Below are 22561 nucleotides of genomic sequence, written 5' to 3' on the forward strand. Positions count from 1 at the left end.
GGTTATTATAAGAAAACAAAACTTCAAAGAAAATGAACAAGATTACCTACCTGTAAACTGGACTGGATCCTGATTATTTTAGTCTCCTCCAATATCTAGCTACAACTACTCAAACTAACAACAGCAATTTCTGTCCCACCATTCTAACTTGGAATCACTGAGAATAAGAACTATCCTCTCCCTGAAGTACCATAAGCTAAAGCTGCATGACATGGTGTCAACTTCAGAGGAATTGCCACAACAGATCATGTGTGGACAACCTTCTCACCTGCTCTTCTCCAGGCTGCTAAGGAAATTCACAGGATACTCAATTTCACAAACAGAGCCATTCAAACTGCAAACCAGGAAATTAGCCTAATGACAACTGCCATCCTCACTCCACCATCTGAAGCTGCTTCAAGCTCAAATCGAGAAATCTTGACTGGATCCCTCTGAACTCAGAAACTAGGTTCCCAACTCTGAATCTTTTTCTTTTGTTTCCACAGACACTCCTTTCATAAATGCCTGATTGCTCACACCACACACAGACCTAACTTAGGACAGGGACTCCCACCTGCACCACTGCCCCCTGAAACAGACACAAGAGTTTAACTGCACTTAGTTCTCAAAACTAGGAGACTAGTTTAGTGAGCTGTGAAACAATCCACCAACTCAGTTCAGGACTGTGAACCTGCTGGGGGAGTTTCCAAGTGGGTTGAAGGGGAATGAAGGGTGGCGGAACATGCCACCCCTGCATATGCGACTTTGGCATAAGAATCATTCTGAACTAAAGGTACCTGAAAAAACAGCAGATGTTTTTGTCAGAAAGGCATTGAAGAGCAGTTTAATCTCTGCTCCTCTTTTTGAAAAGAGGACATAAAAATTCACATGTGAAAGATGCCATCCCTGTTCCAGGAAAGGAGTCAAAGCTAAGTGAATGAATCTACACAGACCTGGTTAAAATAACTCTCATCTTCCTTCAGCCTCTCTACAGAGCTTAGTTACTTTTCTACAACTGCCTCTTTGTTCAAACTAGTTGAAAAGCATGTAGATTTTGCCACATTTTTGCATCTTCATTTCCTTATGAGGGCTCTGATGTCGCACAGACCTTTCATTAAGTTCGTATATTTTCACCTGTGAAACTATATTAGGTCCAGCTGAAAAACCCTAAGAGGGGAAGGGAAAATTCTGCCTCCCCCTACAGGTATGATAACTCCTGGGCTACTTACAGTTTTCAGATTGAAAACTCAAGTCTTCTATTTAGTTTTTTATTGTTAGTCCTTCCATAGCATTTTTATATTCGAACACCACTTATTTTTTTTTCCCCACAGTTTGGGAATGGGTTCTCAGATAACATCAAAAGCCCAGCAGTAACAAAAATAGATAAGGTGGATTTCATCAAAATAAAAAACTTCTTGTACAGCAACTCAATATAGCACATACATAAAGAGGAACAAATCTTTACAAACTTCTCCCAAAAACTGAGGAAGGAGGACTTCCTAATTCATTCTATGGAACCAGCATGAACCTGACACCAGAGCTAGACAAAGACACTGGGAGAAAACAAAACTACAGACTGATATCCCCTGTGAACACTGATGATAAAATCTTCACCAAAATGCTAGCAAATCAAACTCACCAGCACAGGACATCCCTGGTGGTCCCATGCTTAGACATCCATGCAGGCACCACAGGTTTGATGCCCAGTCTGGGAAGATTCCACGTGCTGCAGGACAACTGAGCTCATCCACCACAACTAGTGAGCCCACGTGCTGCAACGCCTGAAGACCATGCGCCCTGGAGCCTGCGCACTGGGATCAGGAGTAGGCCCTGCTCGCCGCAGCTAGAAAAAGCCCAGGCACAGCAACAAAGACCCAGTGCAGCCAAAAACTAAATAAATCAATCTTTAAAAAAAAAGTATTCAGCAGCATACAAAAAGTTTATACACTATGACCGAGTGGGATTTATTGAAGTGCAAGGATGGTTCAACATAGGAAAACAGGTCAATGTAATCGACATTGACAACATTACAAATAAAGGGGAAAAAACCCCATGATCATCTCAACCGATGCAAAAAAAGCATCTGACAAAACGCAACACCCTTTCATGGCAAAAACACTTAACAAAATAAAAACAGAAGGATAGTACATCATGTGATAAGAGCCCATATATGAGAAACCTACAGCTAACATAATACTCAATGGTGAAGGACCAGAAGCTTTTCCTCTTAAGTTTCAGAAGCAAGGCAAGGATGCTCAGTTTAACCACTTCTATTTAACATAGTACTGGGAGTTCTAGCCAGAGCAGTTAGGGAAGAAAAAGAAAAATAAAAGGTATAAAATTGGACATGAAGAATTATCTCTGTTCAAAGTCAATATATCTTATATATAGTAGACCCTAATAATTCCACAAAGAAACTGTTAGAGCTATTAAAGGAATTTAGTACTGTGGCAGGATAGAATGTCTACACACCAAAAAGCTGTACTTCTATTCTATACAGTAACAACAAACGATCTGAAAAGGAAATTATGAAACAATCCCATTTACAATAGCATCAAAAGAAATAAATATTTAGAAATTAACTTATTTAGCCAAGGAGGTAAAAAACTAGTACAATGGAAACTTCAAAATACTGCAGAGAAAAATTAAAGACATAAATAAATGGAATTACATCTCATGTTCAAGGACTGGATGCCCTTTTACTGTTAAGATGGCCACACTACTTAAAACAACCCACAGACTCAATGCCAATCCTTATAAAAATCTCAATGACATTATTTGCAGAAACAGAAAAATCCATCTTACAATTCACATGGAATCTCAACGGGCCTGGTACAGCCAAAACAACTGTGGAAAAGAAAAACAAAGCTAGAGAATCATACTTTATGATTTTAAAACTTACTGCAAAGCTAACCATAACAGTTTGGTACTGGTGTAAAGACACATATATAGAAAAATGGAATATAACAGAAGGCCCCTGAATAAACAAACCCTTGCATATGTGGTCAAATGATTTTTGATAAGGATCCAAGATTATTCAGTGGGGAAAGAACCATCTTTTTAACAAATGTTTCTGGAAAAAACTGGGTATTTGCATGCCAAAGAATGAAGCTGGACCCTTACCTAACACCACATACAAAAATTAACTCCAAGTAGATCAAGCCTAAACGTAAGACGTAAAACTATAAACCTCTTAGAAGAAAACATTAGGCAAAACCTCCACGGCACTGGATTTGGGAATGACTTTTCGGATGCGACACCAAAGGCAGAACCAATAAAAGAAAAAAACAGATAAATTAGACTTCAAGAAAATTAAAAACTTTTGTTTATTAAAAGATAATATCCAAGAGTAAAAAGGCAACCCACAGAATGGAAGAAAATATTTCTAAATTATTTTTCTGATAAGGGACTACTGCCCAGACTATATAAAGAACTCCAAAAACTTAACAACAACAACCTGACTAAAAAATGTACAAGGGGGACCTCCCTGGTGGCCCAGTGGCTAAGATGAAAGCTCCCAGTGCAGGGGGCCAGGGTTCAATCCCTGGTTAGGGAACTAGAGCCCACATGCTGCAACTATGACCCAGTACAGACAAATAAATAAATACTAAAAACAAAACCAAAGACCATTGTTTAAAAAAAAAATGAAAACAGGACTTGAACAGGTACATCTCCAAGGAATACACACACATGGTCGAGAAATACAGGAAGAGATACTAAACACAACTGACCATTAAGAAAATGCAAATTAAAACTATACTGAGAAATTACCTCACACCCATTAATTAGGTAGGCTACAATTAAACAAAACAAAACCCAGAAAAATTGTGGAAAAATTGGTCTCCTGTGCAAGTCTGGTTAGAATGTAAAACTGTACACCCACTATGGGAAACAGTATAGTGGTTCCTCAAAAAATTAAAAACAGATTACCAGATGACCTACCAGTTCCAATTCTGGGCATGTACTGAAAAGAATGAAAAGCATGGACTCTATCTGTAGAACTCATGTTCACAGAAGCATTATTCAAAACAGCTAAAATGTGAAAGCCACCTAAGTCTCTGCCAACAGATGAACAGAAAAGCAAGATGTGGCACATATTCACAGTGGAATACTATTCAGCCTTAAAAAAGGAAGGACATCTTGACACATGCTACCTGGATGAACCTTGAGGATATTACACTAAGTAAAATCATCTGGTCACAAAAACACAAATACTGTATGATTGCACTTGTATGAGGTACTTAGAGCAGTAAAAACCAGAAGCAGGGAAAGCAGACTTCCAGGGGCTGGAAGGAGGGGGAATGAGAGAATGTGTGATGGGGACAGGGCTTCAGATGTACGTGATGACCGTGTGGTGGGGGTGGACGGTGGGGTGTGGCACATTATCAACATATTTAATCCATTGAACTGCACGTGAAAAATGGTGATGAGGGTTATTTTCATGTTGTGTTTATTTTACCACCATAGAAATTGAGAAACAGAAAAGCTGGTATGGCATTACCAGTTATAGAGCTTGAAAAGGCCCTTTAAATACACAACGTAAGATTAAATCCACTGACAGAGAAATAGTCAATACAAACAAAACTAGATCAGCAATTAATATCTCATAGGAAAATAACCTACTGCCATGGAAGAAGAAATATTCAATATAAGAAGGTAAGAACACCCATGATCAGATTTATACATTTACAACCCATGATGAAGTATCATCCTGGAGAAATTTTTACTTAAAACTGTAGCTCCTTTCTTGATCACCAAGAGGATACTATAGACCTTTCAAATAACTTAGAAAACATGACTAATATTTATCCACCCGCAGTTGACAGAAAACCATGACAAGGTTAGTTAACATGCTTCATAAAACGGTATAAGATTATCATTTCCAGTTTGTAGCCTGGTCACGAGTCTTCTATTTTAGTTACAGTCTTTGAAAACTCTTATTAAAATTTATGTTAAAAGTACATCAACAGCTTAAGCGATTCCATAATGGAAAATTACCTGTCATAACGTATTTTTTGCACTGCCCTTTACTGTTTCTAAATCCAGATAAAAGGTTAAAGTCTGAAGATAAATGGTACAGTCACCGAAGGGGTGGTTATGGTCCGACTTAACATCCTGTCTCTATGGACCACAATGAAAGGAGGGAACACGTGACCTGTCCCTGTGAGCAGTCCTGAGGCCCTGGAGCCTCGAGGCGGTCAGGGCGTGGACAGAAGCAGATGGACAGACAGTTTATATCCTTTGATGGACTAAGTCTATTCCTAGGAGTACATCCTAAGGAGAGATTCAGAAATGTCATTAGTAATTCATATACCTTGGATGCTCATCACAATGCTATTTAAGAGAGGGGAAACTTACAACATCACTAATTATTAGAGAAAAGCAAATCAAAATGACACTGAGGTACCACCTCACACCAATCAGGATGGCCATCATTAAAAAGTCTACAAATAACAAATGCTGGAGAGGGTGTGGAGAGAAGGGAACCCTCCAGCGCTGCTGGTGGGCATCTAAACTAGTGCAGCCACTGCAGAAGAATCTAAGGAGATTCTTCAAAAAGCTAGAGTTGCCATATGATCCAGCAATCCCATTCCTGGGCAAAATTCTAATTCACAAAGACACATGCACCCCTATGTCCAAAGCAGCACTATTCACAACAGCCAAGCTACTGAAACAACCTAAAGGTCCATCAACAGAGGAATGGATAAAGAAGGTGTGGTACACATATACAATGGAATATGACTCAGCCTCTAAGAACGAAATAATGCCATTTGCAGCAGCATGGATGCAGCTAAAGATTAACATACTGAGTGAAGCAAGCCAGAGAGAGAAAGGCAAAGAGCAAATGATATCACTTGTATGTGGAATCTAAAATATGACACAAACTTATCTGTGCATAAGCAGCACAGATGTAGAGAACACATCAGTGGTTGACGAGGCAGGTGGGGGAGGGACAGGCTGGGAGGTTGGGACTGGCAGAGATAAACTGTTACGTATAGGACGGATAAACAACAAGGCTCTACTGCATAGCATGGGGCTCCATATCCCATATCCTGGGAGAAACCATCATGGAAAAGAACACTAAAAAGAATGTATTGGGTTGGCTCAAAAGTTAGTTTGGGTTTTCCTATAAGATGGTGTGGAAAAACCTGAATGAACTTTCTGGCCAACTCAATATATATATGCATAACTGTACAGGAAAATTAACATAACACTAAATCAACTATAGTTTACTTTAAAATTTTCAAAAAAGAGCAATTTAAATGTCCACTATTAGGGAAGCATTAAATAAACGATCCATGGGGTCGCAAAGAGTCGGATACGACTGAGTGACTGAACTGAACTGAAATAAATGATACAAAGAAATAATACAGAATTACTAAAAACCATGTGTTTAACACGTGGTCAGGGGAAATTACATAATCAGTACTTCAACTGAGTGACTGAACAACAACACATTTGTGAATAGAGAAAAAATACTGGGACAAAAATAATCTTTAAATGCTGGGATAAAATATATTGAAATGCCTCAGGATTTATATTTAAGGAGTGATCTATAGATAATTTTAATTTTCATTGTTATATTTTTATGTATTTTCACAAAATATCCACATTGTTAATTACAGCTTTAATAGTTGTAACATTTAGCCAATCTGAGTCCTGCTAAATAAGGACAATAGCAAGAAGCACTTTATGATGCAAAGAGGAAAATCTGACATGCTCTTACTCTAAAGGAGCTCGGAGTCTAACAGAGGAGAGATTTTATGTTTTTTGCTTTTTTAAAGTAAAGCTGAGTACAGACAGAGTCTCTGGGGGTTGGTAAGATATTTCCCAGGGTGTCAAGGACAGTGCTTGGTGGAGATGAGACCAAAGTAAGTATCTGGCACTTCTGCGTCCCAAACAGAGAATGACAAAGTCCTGCTTGACGCTGACCAAGCAGCCCACAGGCCCCAGCATCAACCACTCATCAAAACAGACACAACACTGAGGACAGTTACTCATTAACCATCAAATGACATTTCCAACAAGTCATGGTAAGAAGCTAAGCCCTTCTGTTTGTGTGGACACAGAAGGTTCTATGAGAGCTGCAGGATTAAACTTTCACAGAGCCTTGGGGACAGGTTCAACGTTGTTTGCGTGGTAAAAACAGACTGGTTGACACAGAACTAGAGGGGCTGCCCGAACACACACTACAGCATGTGGCCAGTGCTCGAATCAGACTACTTCTGCAGAAAGTACAGCTCACTGCTACTGAGGAAATCCAGAGAGACTGCAGGGATGGGTACATAGGCAGAACACACAGAACAACTTACCCCAAAGCGCATGACACACTGTTTCGCACCATTCTATACATTTAGAATCTTGATAGAATAAATTTCTGAAAATATAATTTGTCAAACTGACCCAAAAAAAGAAAGTCTACACACACTGGTTTCAGAAAGAAATTGTGAAAGCTGTAACAATACACTCTTCCAAAGCACCAGGCATGACATTTCACAGAATTCCACCAAACCTTGATAACACAGATCAGACCTACACCTTGTAAACTGTGTCAGGGCATTCAAAAAGGAAATAATTTCAATTCTCTTAATGTTATCAGTGTAACATTAATGCTATTAATGTCAGCGCTTAGAAAGATTACACACAAAATACAGCTACAGACCAATCTTCCTTATAACTGTCACTGAAAAATTCTTACATAAAATATTAGCAGAGTCTGGCAGCTCCCAAGGAAAGTGGCACCTAACAGTCAAGACTGTTCTATATGAGGAGACCAAGTAATGCCATTTATCATCAGAGCAGATCTAACGAGAACAGTCATAGGACCATCTCCATGGGCACAGAAGAGTCCTCTGGCAAAATCCTCAACCATTCTCGTTGGAACATTCAATAAAGCAGGCTCCATGGATACTTTCTGAACATGATTTTTTAGAAGAGGCTTCTTTATGAGTACGCTGATGTATGTTTTGATGGCATGTTTAAGATCATTTAAAAGTCAAGAAGGAGCACCCATGGTTCAGGCGTGGAGCTGGTAGCCTTGGTGGATGTGGTTTCAGACACAATCCTGCATTACTGATAACGTGCATTTTCTGCACTGTATCAAGCTCAAGGACACCAACAGCTGTTCTCAAAACAATCTCTGCCAGCTGCAGCCTTTAAGGGCTCAAGGTCCCCCCTTGTAACTAGGCAACCATTTGAACCCCAACCAACCCCTGCTTAACCAGCACCCTTATTTTTCGCCAGCACCAAACCTAACTCGTGACAAACAGCTTAAGCAACTTTCTGCTTTTTGCCTTTATAAGCTGGCCCCACTTGTAGTCTGGCAGTGGCTAAGACTGCGCTCCCAATGCAGGGGGCCCAGGTTCCATTCCTGGTCAGGGAACTAGATCCCACATGCCATAACGAAAGAGTCCACGTGCCACAGTGAAGACTGAAGATGCTGTGTGCTGCAACTCAGACCTGGCACAGCCAATCAAATTAAAAAAGAAGTCGCACCGAGAAACAGCCACCAGAACGGTTAACTTCCCTTAGGTGGCACTGTTAAGTGCCGACGAGGCTGTGGAGCCAGCGGACTGTCAGACGCGCGCGGACTACGAACAGGCAAGAGCACACTGGAAAGCTGGCTGCTACAGTTACACACATATTTGCTTTCACCTGGAAATTCTGTACCAGTGACCGGATATGGACATAAAGGGGTGCTGGTAACATTCCAGGTGGCAGTTAAATAGGTGGGTTACATTTGTCATAGTTCACTGTATATGTTTATCATTCATCAACTCTTGTATCTATGTCATATCCAGTAAAAATGTAATCCTGATTACAAGAAAATACATAAGGCAATATGCAAGACCTCCTCAGGGGCTGCCAGGGAGGGCTCTCCTAAAGGGATGGGGGCAACAGACCCCTGAGTTCTCTCAGCCTCAGGGGGCACAGGCTGCTCCCTGTGTAGTGTTCCCAGTCCTCCACCTTCAGGCCCTAGTCTGGCTTGGTGGAAAGCAAACGACTTACACCCCACTGCAAGGAGCGTACTGACCACGGATGTGTTTTTAAAACTGTTAACATCTTTTAACTTCTTTCGCCCCACAATGGATTTGACCTAAGGACCTGGATAACAGAATTAACTGAAATGTGGCAAGTCTCTCTATCACGTTCAGGTCTCTTGGTAGCCAGTGGCAAAAAATTCAATTCAAACGCTGGGTCCCTGACATTTAAAAATTGATTGGCTTACAGAACTGAGAAGATGGGAGTTGAAAATGGGAGGGATGCAGTGGGAGATAGGAATTAAGAGCTACAAAGTATTACTCATAGAATGGATGGACAATGTCCTACTGTATAGCACAAGGAATTATACTCAATATCCTGTAAAAAACCATAATGGAAAAGAATATTAAAAAAAAGAATATATACAGGGAATTCCCTGGTGGTCCAGTGGTTAGGCGTCTGTGCTTTCACTGCCAAGGGCCTGGGTTTAATCCCTGGTCACGGAACTAAAATCCCACAAGCCACACAGCAAAAAAATAAAAATAAAAAAATTTATATATATATAATATGTATTATACATATAATGTATATATACACAAAACTGAATCACCTTGCTGTGCAACAGAAATTAACAACATATTGTAAATCTACTATACTTCAATTTTAGAAAACCACACAAAGAAGAATTTGAACAGTTTTAAAATATGCCTAACAAAATGCCATCAACTGATTTCTCTGACTAATAAAAAAAAAAAATGTTCAAGAGTGGGTCAGGAGTCAAACCTCAGGGACGTTGCCTAATATTAGAATCACAATACATTCTTCTCAAGATCCTAAGGTCTAACCCTCCAGGCAAGAGAAGCAGCCCTTGGCTGCTCAGGGGTTAACCTACCTTAGATGACACTGGTTCCTGTTCTGTTTTCACGTTGGTATTCTGCTCATTGTTTATGTTTAAAAAACTGTGGTGAGACTCATAGGCCAGTTTACAGAGTTCCTTATGTAACATTTATATTGGCTCAAAGTTTAAAATGTCTACCTGTGTCAGATCAAAAAGGGTGATCTGTGGTGAACTCTGAGCCAATGTGACATTGCAACAGTTCTAGAAGCAGGTTTTGCCCACACTTTGAAAGTTTGTCTGACATCGCTGTGCTGTCACTAAAGGCCTATGTGAGCACTTGTCTTTGCTGGCAACACCAAAGAACAATCAAACTACCGCACAATTCCACTCATCTCAAACGCTGGCAAAGTAATGCTCAAAATTTTCCAAGTGAGGCTTCAGCAATATGTGAACAGAGAACCTGCAGATGTTCAAGCTGGATTTAGAAAAGGCAGAAGGACCAGAGATCAAATTCCAACATCCACTGGATAACAGAAAAGGCAAGAGTTCCAGGAAAACATCTATTTCTGCCTTACTGACTACGCCAAAGCCTTTAACTGTGTGGATTACAGCAAACTGTGGAAAATTCTTCAAGAGATGGGAATACTAGGCCACCTTACCTGCCTCATAAGAAATCTGTATGCAGGTCAAGAAGCAACAGTTAGAACTGGACATGGAAACAGACTGGTTCCCAACTGCAAAAGGAGTATGTCAAGGCTGCTGCTGCTGCTGCTAAGTTGCCTCAGTCATGTCCAGCTCTGTGCGACCCCACAGACAGCACCTCACCAGGCTCCCCCATCCCTGGGATTCTCCAAGCAAGAACACTGGAGTGGGTTGCCATTTCCTTCTCCAATGCATGAAAGTGAAAAGTGAAAATGAAGTCGCTCAGTCGTGTCAGACTCTTAGCGACCCCATCGACTGCAGCCTACCAGGCTCCTCCATCCATGGGATTTTCCAGGCAAGAGTACTGGAGTGGGGTGCCATTGCCTTCTCCTGTCAAGGCTGTATATTGTCAAGTTTATTTAATTTGTATGCAGAGTACATCATGCGAAATGCCAGGCTGGATGAAGGACAAGCTGGAATCAAGACTGCCAGGAGAAATATCAACAACCTTAGATATGCAGATGACACCACCATCCTTATGGCAAAAAGTGAAGAGGAACTAAAGAGCCTCTTGATGAAAGTGAAAGAGAAGAGTGAAAAACCTGGCTTAAAACTCAACTCTCAAAAAATAATGAAGATCATGGCATCTGGTCCCATCACTTCATGGCAAATAGATGGGAAAACAATGGAAACAGGGACAGACTTTATTTTCTTGGGCTCCAAAATCACTGCAGATGGTGACTGTAGCCATGAAATTAAGACGCTTGCTGCTTGGAAGAAAAGCTTTGACCAACCTAGACAGCATATTGAAAAGCAGAAACATTACTTCGCCAACAAAGGTCTGTCTAGTCAAAGCTATGGTTTTTTTTTTTAACAGTAGTCACGTATGGATGTGAGAGTTAAACTATAAAGAAAGCTGAACACCAAAGGATTGATGCTTGTGAACTGTGGTGTTGAAGAAGACTCTTGAGAGTCCCTTAGACTGCAAGGAGATCCAACCAGTCAATTCTAAAGGAAATCAGTCCTGAATATTCATTGGAAGGACTGATGCTGAAGCTCCTATCCTTTGGCCACATGATGCAAAGAACTGATTCTTTGGAAAAGATCCTGATGCTGGGAAAGATTGAAGGCAGGAGGAGAAGGGGACAACAGAGGATGAGATGGTTGGGTGGCATCACTGACCCGAAGGACATGAATCTGAGTAAGCTCCAGGAAATGCTGAAGGACAGGGAAGCCTGGAGTGCTGCAGTCCATGGGGTCACAAAGAGTAGGACACGACTGAGTGACTGAACTGAACTGACTGTCTTTGCTGATGGAAAAAAATCCAAAGAGGATTTTCACTGTGTATACACATGGCTGATTCACTTTGTTGTACAGCAGAAACTAACACAACATTCTAAAGCGATTATACGCCAAAAATAAAATTAAGAAAACAGATTCAGCATTTTAAATGCTTCTCGGCTTTCCTCCGTCTCCTTTGGGATGGTCTCCCGGGAATGCCCTGCCCTGGGAAAGCGGGAGGATTCTTCACTGACCTGAGACTGTAAGCCTGCTAGGCACAGGCAACCCTCAGGGATGGAGTTGGCTTAAGACACTGGTATGTACTGGAGACTACAGCTTTTTTTTTTTTTTTCTTCTTTTCTTTTTTAAGAGAAGTTTTCTTTAAGGATGTTACATTTAACCAGAGATGAAGTTAGGTGAGCTGAGCACTCCAGGCCGAGGATAAAGCCGGGAGTAAAGCCCCTGAGCGGGGATGTGCTTCCCGTTCTGTGAGCAACGAGGCAAGCACTCCACTCAGTGGGAGGATCACCTGGAACAAGGCTGGAGAGGAGGCTGCAGGCAGGACACACGGTGTGGGTTTTGGATTTTACTCTAAATGTCACAGGAAGCGGATGGAAAGCTTTGAGCAGGGAACTAACAGGATCAAGGGTCTTGATAACTGACAGCTGGGTGGAGAAAGGCTGTAGCAAAGTCAGAATCCAGATGTGAAAAGAGAAAGCACTCAGCCTACGGCAGGCGGAGGGAATCTACACAGTAAGAGACTATAGGACAGATGTGAAGCTGCTGAGAATACCCCTGGAAGGGACCCGGGGGGCTGCACCAGCACCTGTGCCACCCAGAGAGGCTGCCACTGGCACCCTGCGTCTACTAGACACAGCCCCCTTGGCCAAGGGAGGAACCATCCTTGCTCCACTTCCACTACAGGAATGGCCGGCAACCACCACACTGAAGAACCCAGAAGCATAAGGTTGCCTTCCTCCTCACCCTGCTCACTCTTGCTCGTGCCTCCAGAGGCAGAGCCCACTGGAAGCCAGCAGCTGTGGGAACCTGGCAAAGTACAGTTCAGACATGCTGGGAGTCTGTGGGGCAGGTTACAAAAGGGCAAGTGGAAGACAAGAAATGACAATTTCCCAGAGTCAGCAGCAGAAGCAGGGAACCCAGTGGGAGGTTCCATAAGGTGCAGGTAAGAATTATCATGGCTTAAACTAGGGCAGAAGTGCTTGGATCAACAAGCTAGGCTAAAGAATCAGGATAATCTAAGGAGTTTGGCCTGAATAAAAAGGATAAAGGATGGTACCCTTTACTGAGACTGGGGACACTGGAGGAGCTCTGTAGTGTATTAGGTGGATTAAAATAAACCAGCAATTGTATCCATGGTCACCTTTAACCCACCTATTATGAATGCCAGTATGAAAGGGATGGAGTTGAACATGCCTATTGGAGTTCAAAGAAAAGGGTGGGACCAGATGGAATTGAAAACCTTCTCCAACAGTGTCCACAAGATTAGATGAGGTCGTGACTGAGGAAAGAGAAGAGGCCCAAGGACTGAGTCCTCAGGCACCAGAACTTCAGGAGGCCTGGAAGAAGAGATCCAGCAAAGAAAGCCCCAAAGGACTCTGTGAGGGAAAGGAAGGAAAACCAGAAGAACACAAGCAAAGCTGAACACAAACAGGCAAATGAGCAAAGCCGGTCTCCAGGAGATGGCAATGATCAGCTGCAGCTGCGTGTGGAGGCAAGTGATCAGTCAACACCCTCTCTCACAAGACTGTTGTCACTCAGTTGCTAAGTCATGTCTGACTCTTTGTGACCCCATGGACTGCAGCACACCAGGCTACCCTGTCCTTCACTATCTCCAGGAGTTTGCTCAGACTCATGTCCGTTGAGTCGGTGATGCCATCCAACCATCTCATTGTCTGTTGTCCCCTTCTCCTCCTGCCCTCAATCTTTCCCAACACTGGGGTCTTTTCCAAGGAGTTTGCTCATAAAACTACAAGAGAGCTGTTGTTTTTTTCCGGGCCAAACCGGAGGGCTGTAGCCCAGGTGGGCAATCCCCACATGGAGGAAAGCGCTGTGCAGAAGCTCGGTTTTCCGAACAGTTTTGTATATTGTCAGAAAACAGGAGACGCGACAGGGCCCTTGAAGGTTTCACGGGAGACCCCGCGGCCGGGAGGGAAGCTCACCTCTGGGGAAGCATCAGCGCGCATCCCGGGAAAGGGGCAGACTTCCCCATCCTGGGGCAGAGTCCTTCACCTCCAGATAACAGGTTCTCTCCCTGAGGAGTCAAAGCACAGGGAAATGACAAGCAATCACGTGACAGGCATATAAAGTCCCAGTGAAGTCAGGAACTAGCCAGAAGGTTCCTCCAACCAGCACAGGTGAGGAGAGTGAGGTGAGAACCCACCAGCAGCGGGCTCTGTCACCGTGGGTGCAGGGGGAGCCGGAGCCCGGGCCCTCTGGGGGCAAGGGGTCAGGGACTTGGGGAGGCGCAGGGGGACAGAGACTCAGGATGGGTGTGGGGGAGGGAGACAGGGACTCGGGGAGGTGGAGGGAAGGGGGACAGGGACTCAGGGAGGGAGAGGGAAGGGGGACAAGGAACCGGGGTGGGGGAGGGGAAGGGGGACAGGGACTCGGGGAGGTGGAGGGAAGGGGGACAGGGACTCAGGGAGGGAGAAGGAAGGGGGACAAGGAACCGGGGTGGGGGAGGGGAAGGGGGGGACAGGGCCTCGGGGAGGGAGAGGGAAGGGGGACAAGGAACCGGGGTAGGGGAGGGGAAGGGGGACAGGGACTCGGGGTGAAGGGGGAGAGGGACTCGGGGTGGGGGAGAGGGACAGGGACCTGGGGTGGGGGAAGGGAGGGGCCAGCGACCGGAGGGTGGAAGCGGCGGAGAGCAGCAGGTAAAGGAAGAAGAGATGCCGCAGGGCACTGACTTGCGTGACCAGTCCGAGAGACTCGGTGCCCGGAAGGAGCGGTGCGGGCGGCCAAGCGCCGCCTCCGGGGCCGCTTGGCGCGGGACCAGGTCTGCAAGGTCTGAACCGCGCGGCCCAGGCGCAGGCGCAGGCGCAGCCGAGGTCCCCTCCACCCCCAGCTCCCACGCGTCGTCCTTCCCCGCGCGCCCGCCGAAGGCTGGGGGCGGGGCCCGCACAGTGTCCGGCCTGCGGGGGTCACGTGGGCCGCGCCGGCCAATCGGCACGCGACTCAGGGCTGAGCCCTGCTGGCTGGGCGTCGGCCGGGCAGTTGGCGTTGGCTGAGTCGGCGCGTCGGGGATTGAGGTTCGGCGTGGGCCGGGAGCCGTGGGCCCGGGACCGGGTGGAGGGCGGGGATGGGGCGGCACGGCCCCGCGTCCTGCCCGCCCGCCGCCTACGGCGCCGGATCTCCCCTGTCCCCGCAGGACCGGCCATGGAGCGCGAGGTCCAGCGGGTTCGCGCGGCTTTCGGCTCCGGCCGCTCTCGCCCCTTGACGTTCCGGCGGCGGCAGCTCGAGGCCCTGCGCGTGATGGTGCAGGAGCGCGAGAAGGACATCCTGGCGGCCATCGGCGCGGACCTGAGCAAGGTGCGCCCGGACCTGACCCCACCCCTACCCCCTCTCCCGGGATTGGGTCGTTCGAGCAATTTGCGGGCCGGATTACTGTCTTTCAACTTTGTGGCTGATGGTCGCGCCCGGATTTTCCGCCACGACTTTAGGTTTCAGATCTGTGCACCCGCGAGTTACCCGGGAGGTCCTGGACGATGCTTCCGTGGGTCGGGTGGGGTTTGGGGGGACTCTGAGAGCTCGAGTTTGTAACAAGCCCCCGGATGATACCCCGCTGCCTTATTCTGGAACCATGCTTTCAGTAGCAAGGTTTTGGGAGAGTGTTCAGGGTTTAAATACAGTCCCCTGTATTCTGTAATACTGTTGTTACTATTCTGTTTTGGTTCCCCCCTCCCCCTCTTTATTCTAGGGGTAGCAAAGCCAGAGCAAGGCCTTGCTCTGGCTTTGTGAGGCTCCATCCCTCACTTCCCCCTAAAGATTATTTTGAGGAGTAGAAACAGAAGTGTGGGCTTCCCTGGTGGCTCAGTGGTAAGGAATCCACTTGCAGTGCAGATCAAGATCCGATCCCTGAGTTGAGAAGGTCCCCTGGAGAAGGAAATGGCAACCCACTCCAGGATTCTTACCCGGGAAATCCCATGGACCGTGGGGTCACAAGAGTCGGAAACGACTTAGTGACTGAACACCACCACCACCAGTAGTAACAACAGAGCTATAACATTTACTTATGATGGAGAAGCACTGTGTCACAGAAGGTGGATTTAAGTAGCCTGAAGCAAGATGTCTGAATCGTTCCCTCTACCAGCATTTCTGAGTGTGTATCTTAAGGTTTATGAAAGAAGTACAGGGCTTCCTTTGTGGCTCAGCTGGTAAAGAATCCACCTGCAATGTGGGAGACCTGGGTTCGATTCCTGGGTTGGGAAGATCCCCTGGAGAAGGGAAAGGCTAGCCACTCCAGTATTCTGGCCTAGAGAATTCCTTGGACGATACAGTCCATGGGGTTGCAAAGAGTCAGACATGACTTAAAAAAAAAAAAAAGTGAAAGAAGTACAGTAAATTCCTTGCCCTTGAGGGTGTTAAATTTGGTCCAGAAACAAAACATGCCCAAAGTGAAACTACAGTTGCAAGGCAGTGTATTAAGGGTGAAATATTAAGATATGGGTGAAAGCATAATTACTGTGGCTTGTAAAGTGAGATTAGGACACACCATTATTAACTAAGGACCATTTAAGCCTGAGTTTAAATGACTTGGATCAGTAAAGAAGGATTTAGAGAGACTGAATATATTAGGGAGTTAATGAATGCATACTATGGGCTTTAGGTGGCGCTAGTGGTAACCTGCCTGCTGGTGCAGTTAACTTAAGAGAGGCAAGTTCGATCCCTGGGTCAGGAAGATTCCCCTGGAGCAGGGCATGGCAACCCACTCCAGTATTCTTGCCTGGAGAATCCCATGGACAGAGGAACCTGGACTGCAGAGTTGGAGACAACTGAAGTGACTTAGCAGGCATGCACTGTGGGCTTGAAGGGTGCAGAGAAATCTACACAGCAAACCAGCCCATCTGACAGGTGTGCCTAGCCCAACACTTTGGTGTCTTTGTACATCGCTGTATGGTTTGTGGGATCTTAGTTCCTGGGCCAGGGATTGAACCCATGCCCCAGTGGAAGAGCAGAGTCCTAACCACTCGACCACCAGGGGATTCCCTTGCCTGAGTATGTCTTACCCATGAAGGTTAACTGTATCCTCTTGTGACAGAGCGAATTCAACGCATACAGTCAAGAAGTCATTACTGTGCTTGGAGAAATTGATCTCATGCTGGAGAAGCTTCCGGAATGGGCTGCTGCTAAACCAGCTCAGAGGAACCTGCTCACCATGCTGGATGAGGCCTACATCCAGCCAGAGCCCCTGGGGGTCGTACTGATTATCGGAGCTTGGAACTACCCCTTTGCCCTCACCATCCAGCCCCTGATAGGAGCCATCGCTGCAGGTCTGGGGTCAGCTTGCGTCCCCGTGCCATTGTTGCATGTTAAGGAGGGTGCCTAGTTACATGCATTTGCTATGGTTGCCTTAGTGTAAGCCAGCAGCGTTATTCTTACTTGTTTAGTGGGCTCCAGAGGTTTGTGTGGCCACTGCTTTCTGGAGCCCTGGAGAGGGAACCTCTGAGGGTGGAGAGGCACACATGACATCCATGTTCCCAGGTGGTTTCAGTCACCACCTCTGGCTTTGGATGAACCAGTCTGTCTGACCAGTTTCTACATTCAGATAAGGGCTGTGGGAGTCATGCTCCGTGGCCCACAGCAAGTGCCAAGGGATTAATTTCTCAGTTCTTCAGGATCCACATCAACAGCTTCATGTTGACAAGGCTCATATTTGTGCAGTAATCCCAGGCCAGACAGGAAAACCCAAGAGTGGAAGTGAGAGCAATGTGGGAAGAGTGGAAGTGAGAGCAATGTGGGAACACTGGAGGCCGTGTAGGGAGGCTGATGGGACCTGGAGGGTAAGAATGGAGGCATCAGCCTCTGGGAAGGAGGCAGTGGGGTGACTCTTGGGCCTGCGGTGAACAAGGCCGAGCATAGATGGAGGAGTGATGCTTAGCCTGTGCTCCACACGTGAGCGCCATCTGGGGGGCTGTTAGTCACTCAGGTACTCGACAATGCTGTCTTGCTTTCTGCTCTGTTTAGGAAATGCTGTGATTATCAAGCCTTCCGAAGTAAGTGAGAATACAGCCAAGCTCTTGGCTAAGCTCCTCCCTCAGTACTTGGACCAGGTGAGAGTGCCCCTCCTTGGCATGCATATCTGTCTGTTGGTTGGGGGGAACAGGTACCTGCTCTTCCCACTGCCATTGTTTGGTGATCGGGCCTCCATGCCCCATTTCCCTAAGCCTCCCGCAACTGACCTGACAAGAGAAGTGAAGTCCAAGACAAACTGGAATCGTTCAGCTGCTGTGGTTACAGACTGTTCAGGCCCTTGGCCTTATCAGCACCTCTACTTCTCAGAGAGTGTCCCCTGCTGTGTGGTGTTCTGAGTTAATCTGATGTTGGATCTGCTGCCGTCTTAGGTGTATTCACGTAGTGGGTTGTTTGACGAGGGGCTGGAGCTGAGCCAGGTGCTCCTAGCAAGGTTCAGTTGTATGAGAGCATGTCCAGGCTTAAATGGACAAGTTTGTGGGCTGAAAACCACAGAAAGAAACGGCCTGCTGACCCAGACCTGGCCCTTCACTCTGGGTTAAAGTCCTGGCAGTGAGGAGTGTCAGAAGCTGTGTAGAGAAAACCATCAGGGGTCTGGTGCAAGGCAGAGAATGTTGTGATGCCATTTAGCTCTGTGGGGAGGGGGTCCTCAGGGACTGTCAGAGAGGCAACTATGAGGCCCCCAGCCAGCGGGCATAGGAGCTGGTGGCAATGGGGTAGGGAGCAGCTGGCCCGACCTTGTTGGCCCTCACTGGGTTTCACACATGTTCAGACTCAGACGTCCCTCGGTCTCCCCGTGGTCTAAGCCCCTGCACTGAGCTGAGTTCAGGAAGGACGTCCAGGTGGACGTGCCCAGGGCCTGTCCTGTGCTCACCCACAGCAGCTGCGTCCCTACCACCCTCCCTTCACCCTTCCCCCGGCTCTGCGTGTCCTGGGTGGGATCCCTTCTCTCCTTTGTGGCCTTGTGAGGCTGAGGTGGAAATACTAGTCTCTCTGGCCAGTTTTGCCACAGGTCGAGATTCTCAGGTGCCATCGGACTCCCCCACCCATCCTCACCAGGGCCGGTCTCCACCTTTTCCTGGTTTTATGGACAGTTAGGTATTTACATTGGACGACAGGATGAAGTCGATGATACTCGCATCTGTCTCTTTCCTTCAGGACCTATACGCCGTCGTCACTGGTGGTGTTGAGGAGACCACGGAGCTTCTGAAGCAGCGATTTGACCACATTCTCTACACGGGAAACACCACTGTTGGAAAAATCGTCATGCAGGCTGCTGCCAAGCATCTGACCCCTGTGACCCTTGAACTGGGAGGGAAGAGCCCGTGCTATGTGGACCGAGACTGTGACTTGGACGTCGCCTGCCGGTGAGTCTGGCTCTCTGGTTTCCTGGATTTTCCCAGCTCAGCCGAGAGCCTGCTGGCATGTCCCCTGTGCCTCCTGGCTCCAAGAGACCTTGCTGAGTCTTGAGGGTTGATGTCCTCCTGGGTTGGGGCCAGAGGGTAGCGTAGAACTTTCACACACTCCCTCTTAGTGCCACAGCCAGAAGTGGTGAATACAAAGCCTTGACATCACACGGCCATCCTTAGGAATGAAAAACAAGTTCTTTCTGTTCTCAAGATAATAGATCAGCCAGGAAATCTTTCTGTCCCACTGGTAGCTGATCCAGAAAGTACAGTAGATAATGCAAAGTCTTTAGACTCCCTACGCTGATCTCCTAAGTTCCTTTATTGATAACCGATACTGCTCATCTTTTAACTGAGAAGAGCATCTTGCATCTGAGAACTAGAAAGTGAAAGGTTTGGAGGTGTCTGTGCTGAATCATTTTGGCTCACAGCAAGTGCTCAGACCCACAGTCCACAGTGCTAGAGCGGCATGGCTCCCCTCCCCTCGGAGAGGCGGTGGAGAGTGGGTAGGGGCATTGGGCAGGGTCGGGTGGGCTCTGTAGGTAGGTGTCAGCCCGAACAGGAGACCCCAGTGCGTGGATTTCTGTCAGAGCTCAGGCACAGCTTCCCAGAGCCAGGGGACTCCGTCTTCCCAGACGTCCTCCTAGCCGGAGTTGGGGGAGGGAGGGGGTGTCAGGAAACTGTACTCTGTCCTTTCCTGCTGCAGGCAGGGATGTCTCTGCCTTTAAAGCACTGTTTTTGATGAGCAGGCACAACGCTTTCCCTGCTCCCTAGAATATTCTGCATCAACTAAAAGTGCTACAGAGACGAGTCATTAAAACATTGTTCAGTCAAGATTCATAAGTACGTTTGCGAGCATTGTTGGTAAACAGCACAGTGTGGGTGGTAGGTGCTGGGACTGAATGCGGCTGCTGGTGCTTTTCCCAGACGCATCGCCTGGGGCAAGTTCATGAACTGCGGTCAGACCTGCATCGCCCCCGACTACGTGCTCTGTGAACCGTCCCTCCAGGACCTGATCGTGCGGAAGGTGCAGGAGGCCGTGAAGGTGCGTGTTCACCGCCTCTGGTTGCACGGCTGCCTCAGGGTGCGGGTGAGGTTGGCGGTTTGCGGGCAGCAGCTCCCCATCCCCTCCCCCCTTGAACATTCCAGTAGCAGCTGTGACTGAACTTCCTGGCTAATGAGAAAACATTTTCGGAGAACATTTGCTGAGAGCACAGTGAGGCTGGTGGTATGCACACCAAAAACCATCCAGCTGATTTGTTGATGATAACTCCTAGGTGCAGCACAGGCTTTAGAAAAAACAGTTCAGCTGTGATTCTATGGTCTGGGGAGAAGACTGTCAGGCTTCTGCAGCACAGTCGAGGGCCCCTGACGTGTGGCCACTGCCCATCAAGGTCATCTGATCTTCAGTGTGTAGGCGGTTTAGCAAAGCCAGCTATTTCGTGGAGTGAGTGAATTAACTACTCTTAACGCAGCCCTCAATTTTTGAGGGTGTTTCAAGTGGCAGTCTAGGGTGGGGATCAAGGAAGGCCCCAGGTGAGCCAGGAGAAATGAGGGACTTAGACTGGAGGAAGGATGGGATGGAGCTTTGACAGCTCAGTGATGGCACTGAGTCATGGGCCTCCTGGGTGAAGAAGTTGCTGGAACAACCATGGTTCACTCCCCGGGTGCTGACCGAGCCCTGAGAGTTGGCTCATGGACAATCAGGAGAGACAGTGTGAGCAGCACGGGGCTGAGGATCTTGACGTGGATGTAGTGGTGGGGCTGTGGTGGGGCCGGACAAGGACAGTGTGAGAGGGGCCTTGGCCAGACTCCAGGGAGACACTGCGGCTGGAGAAGTTGTGCTGGGGGTGCGTGGTGACTAGCCAGTTTTCCTGGGAGTGACAGTCCCTGTCTCCCTGGAGGCGTTTCTCCTCTCACTGCCCTGCTAGGCGAGATTTAGGAGAAGTTTCCTGTCCTCCCATCCACAGGAGGTCTGGGGTCTCCAGGTGACACTCAGGTGCAGCCGGCACTGACAGCCACTCCTGTGGCCCCAGTGTGGGGACCTGAGACCCTGTGTTTCCACAGGCTGCCCGGGATGTTCTTACCAGCCAGCTCAAGGTTGATGCGGGGAGTGGACAGTGGTCAGGGGAGATGGAGCGTGCCTATGGGGCTGACTGTGAGCCATTGAGATTGGTTTACCCGGACTGTGCTTTGAGCTTCTGAGTGGTTTCCCAACTGTCTGTGGCTGGTGGAGGTTCCAGGTCAGGAGGAAGCAGCACGAAGCTCGGCAGACTCTTTCTGCGAAGGGCTGCACAGGCCGTGCTCCAGGCTCTGCAGGCCACTACTCAGCTCCTCATGGGAGCGGAGGAGCCAGAGTCGACAGGGATGCACATGGGGCCCTGATACAGGGCATGACTTGCAGTACCCACTCTGCGTCCACCCCAGGAAGGACCCATGCTAACCCCAGAAACTGGGAAATGGGAGACGTGTGTGTGTAAACTCCTGCTGCCCTCAGCCTGACAGAGAGCTTAACCTCACTGCTGTCGAAGTCCCTGGGGGCTGAGGGGGAGGGGGCGCATGGGATTCTGTGAGGGTATAAAGCCAAATCTGGGGACACACGTGAATTTTATAATTATTAAATTAAAACTGGGTCTTTGGTGATGACTAGATACTGTTGTTTGACACAGGAATTTTATGGAGAAAATGTAAAAGAATCTCCCGACTATGAGAGGATCGTCAATCTTCGTCATTTTAAGAGGATACAGAGTCTGCTGGAAGGACAGAAGATAGCTTTTGGTGGGGAGATGGATGAGGCCACACGCTACATAGGTAAGGGGACCCACCTGGTTTGTTCCTCAGAGTCCACGGCATCTCTCCCTGTGTCCTCCCATGTGACTAGGGCAGGCAGAGCCTGAGCCAAGGCCCAGGGGATGCTACCACTTTATGACATTCTCTGACCTCACTCAGTTGTAGTCAAGGTCAGAGAGATCAGGGCAGGAATGCACTTGAGTTAAGAAGTGGTGCGGGTCTGGTCCTTGGAGGGACCAGACCATCTGTGCTCCCAGGAAGGCCTGTCCAGGGAAGGACACAGGTGTGCAGTGCTGAACACGGTTAGGTAAACACAGGATTTACTCCAGCCTGTCTACCCCCTTGGTGGCACAAGGATCCCTGATGCACATGCCTAGAGACATTGAGTATTTGCTTGGTTCACGCATGCCCTTGGGGCTCATTTCATGAGGTG

The 22561-nt window shown here is 47.3% G+C and overlaps 1 protein-coding gene and 1 long non-coding RNA gene across 6 annotated transcripts in view; one reads left to right on the forward strand and one right to left on the reverse strand.

Annotated features, from left to right (window-relative positions):
- On the reverse strand, positions 1–14983 carry LOC129649211 (uncharacterized). Its single transcript, XR_008713020.1, has 4 exons — positions 14650–14983; positions 13903–13994; positions 2785–2826; positions 1–2273 (listed from the first exon to the last, which is right to left on the reverse strand). It is a non-coding gene; the product is annotated as an uncharacterized LOC129649211 (long non-coding RNA).
- Positions 14866–22561, forward strand: part of ALDH3A2 (aldehyde dehydrogenase 3 family member A2) — a 16220-nt gene continuing 8524 nt past the window's right edge. For 3 of the 5 annotated variants that reach the window (XM_055576373.1, XM_055576375.1, XM_055576377.1), the window contains exons 1-6: positions 15013–15271; positions 17001–17232; positions 17927–18012; positions 19091–19299; positions 20266–20383; positions 22008–22149. In XM_055576373.1, the coding sequence (XP_055432348.1) occupies positions 15119–15271; positions 17001–17232; positions 17927–18012; positions 19091–19299; positions 20266–20383; positions 22008–22149 (940 nt within the window). In that variant the 5' untranslated portion in view covers positions 15013–15118. Of the gene's footprint in view, positions 14992–15012; positions 15272–17000; positions 17233–17926; positions 18013–19090; positions 19300–20265; positions 20384–22007; positions 22150–22561 lie in introns of those variants that run through there. The other 2 variants (XM_055576374.1, XM_055576376.1) reach the window with 2 other exon arrangements.

This window comes from Bubalus kerabau, chromosome 4 (assembly GCF_029407905.1).
Source record: "Bubalus kerabau isolate K-KA32 ecotype Philippines breed swamp buffalo chromosome 4, PCC_UOA_SB_1v2, whole genome shotgun sequence".
Lineage (NCBI taxonomy): Eukaryota > Metazoa > Chordata > Mammalia > Artiodactyla > Bovidae > Bubalus > Bubalus kerabau.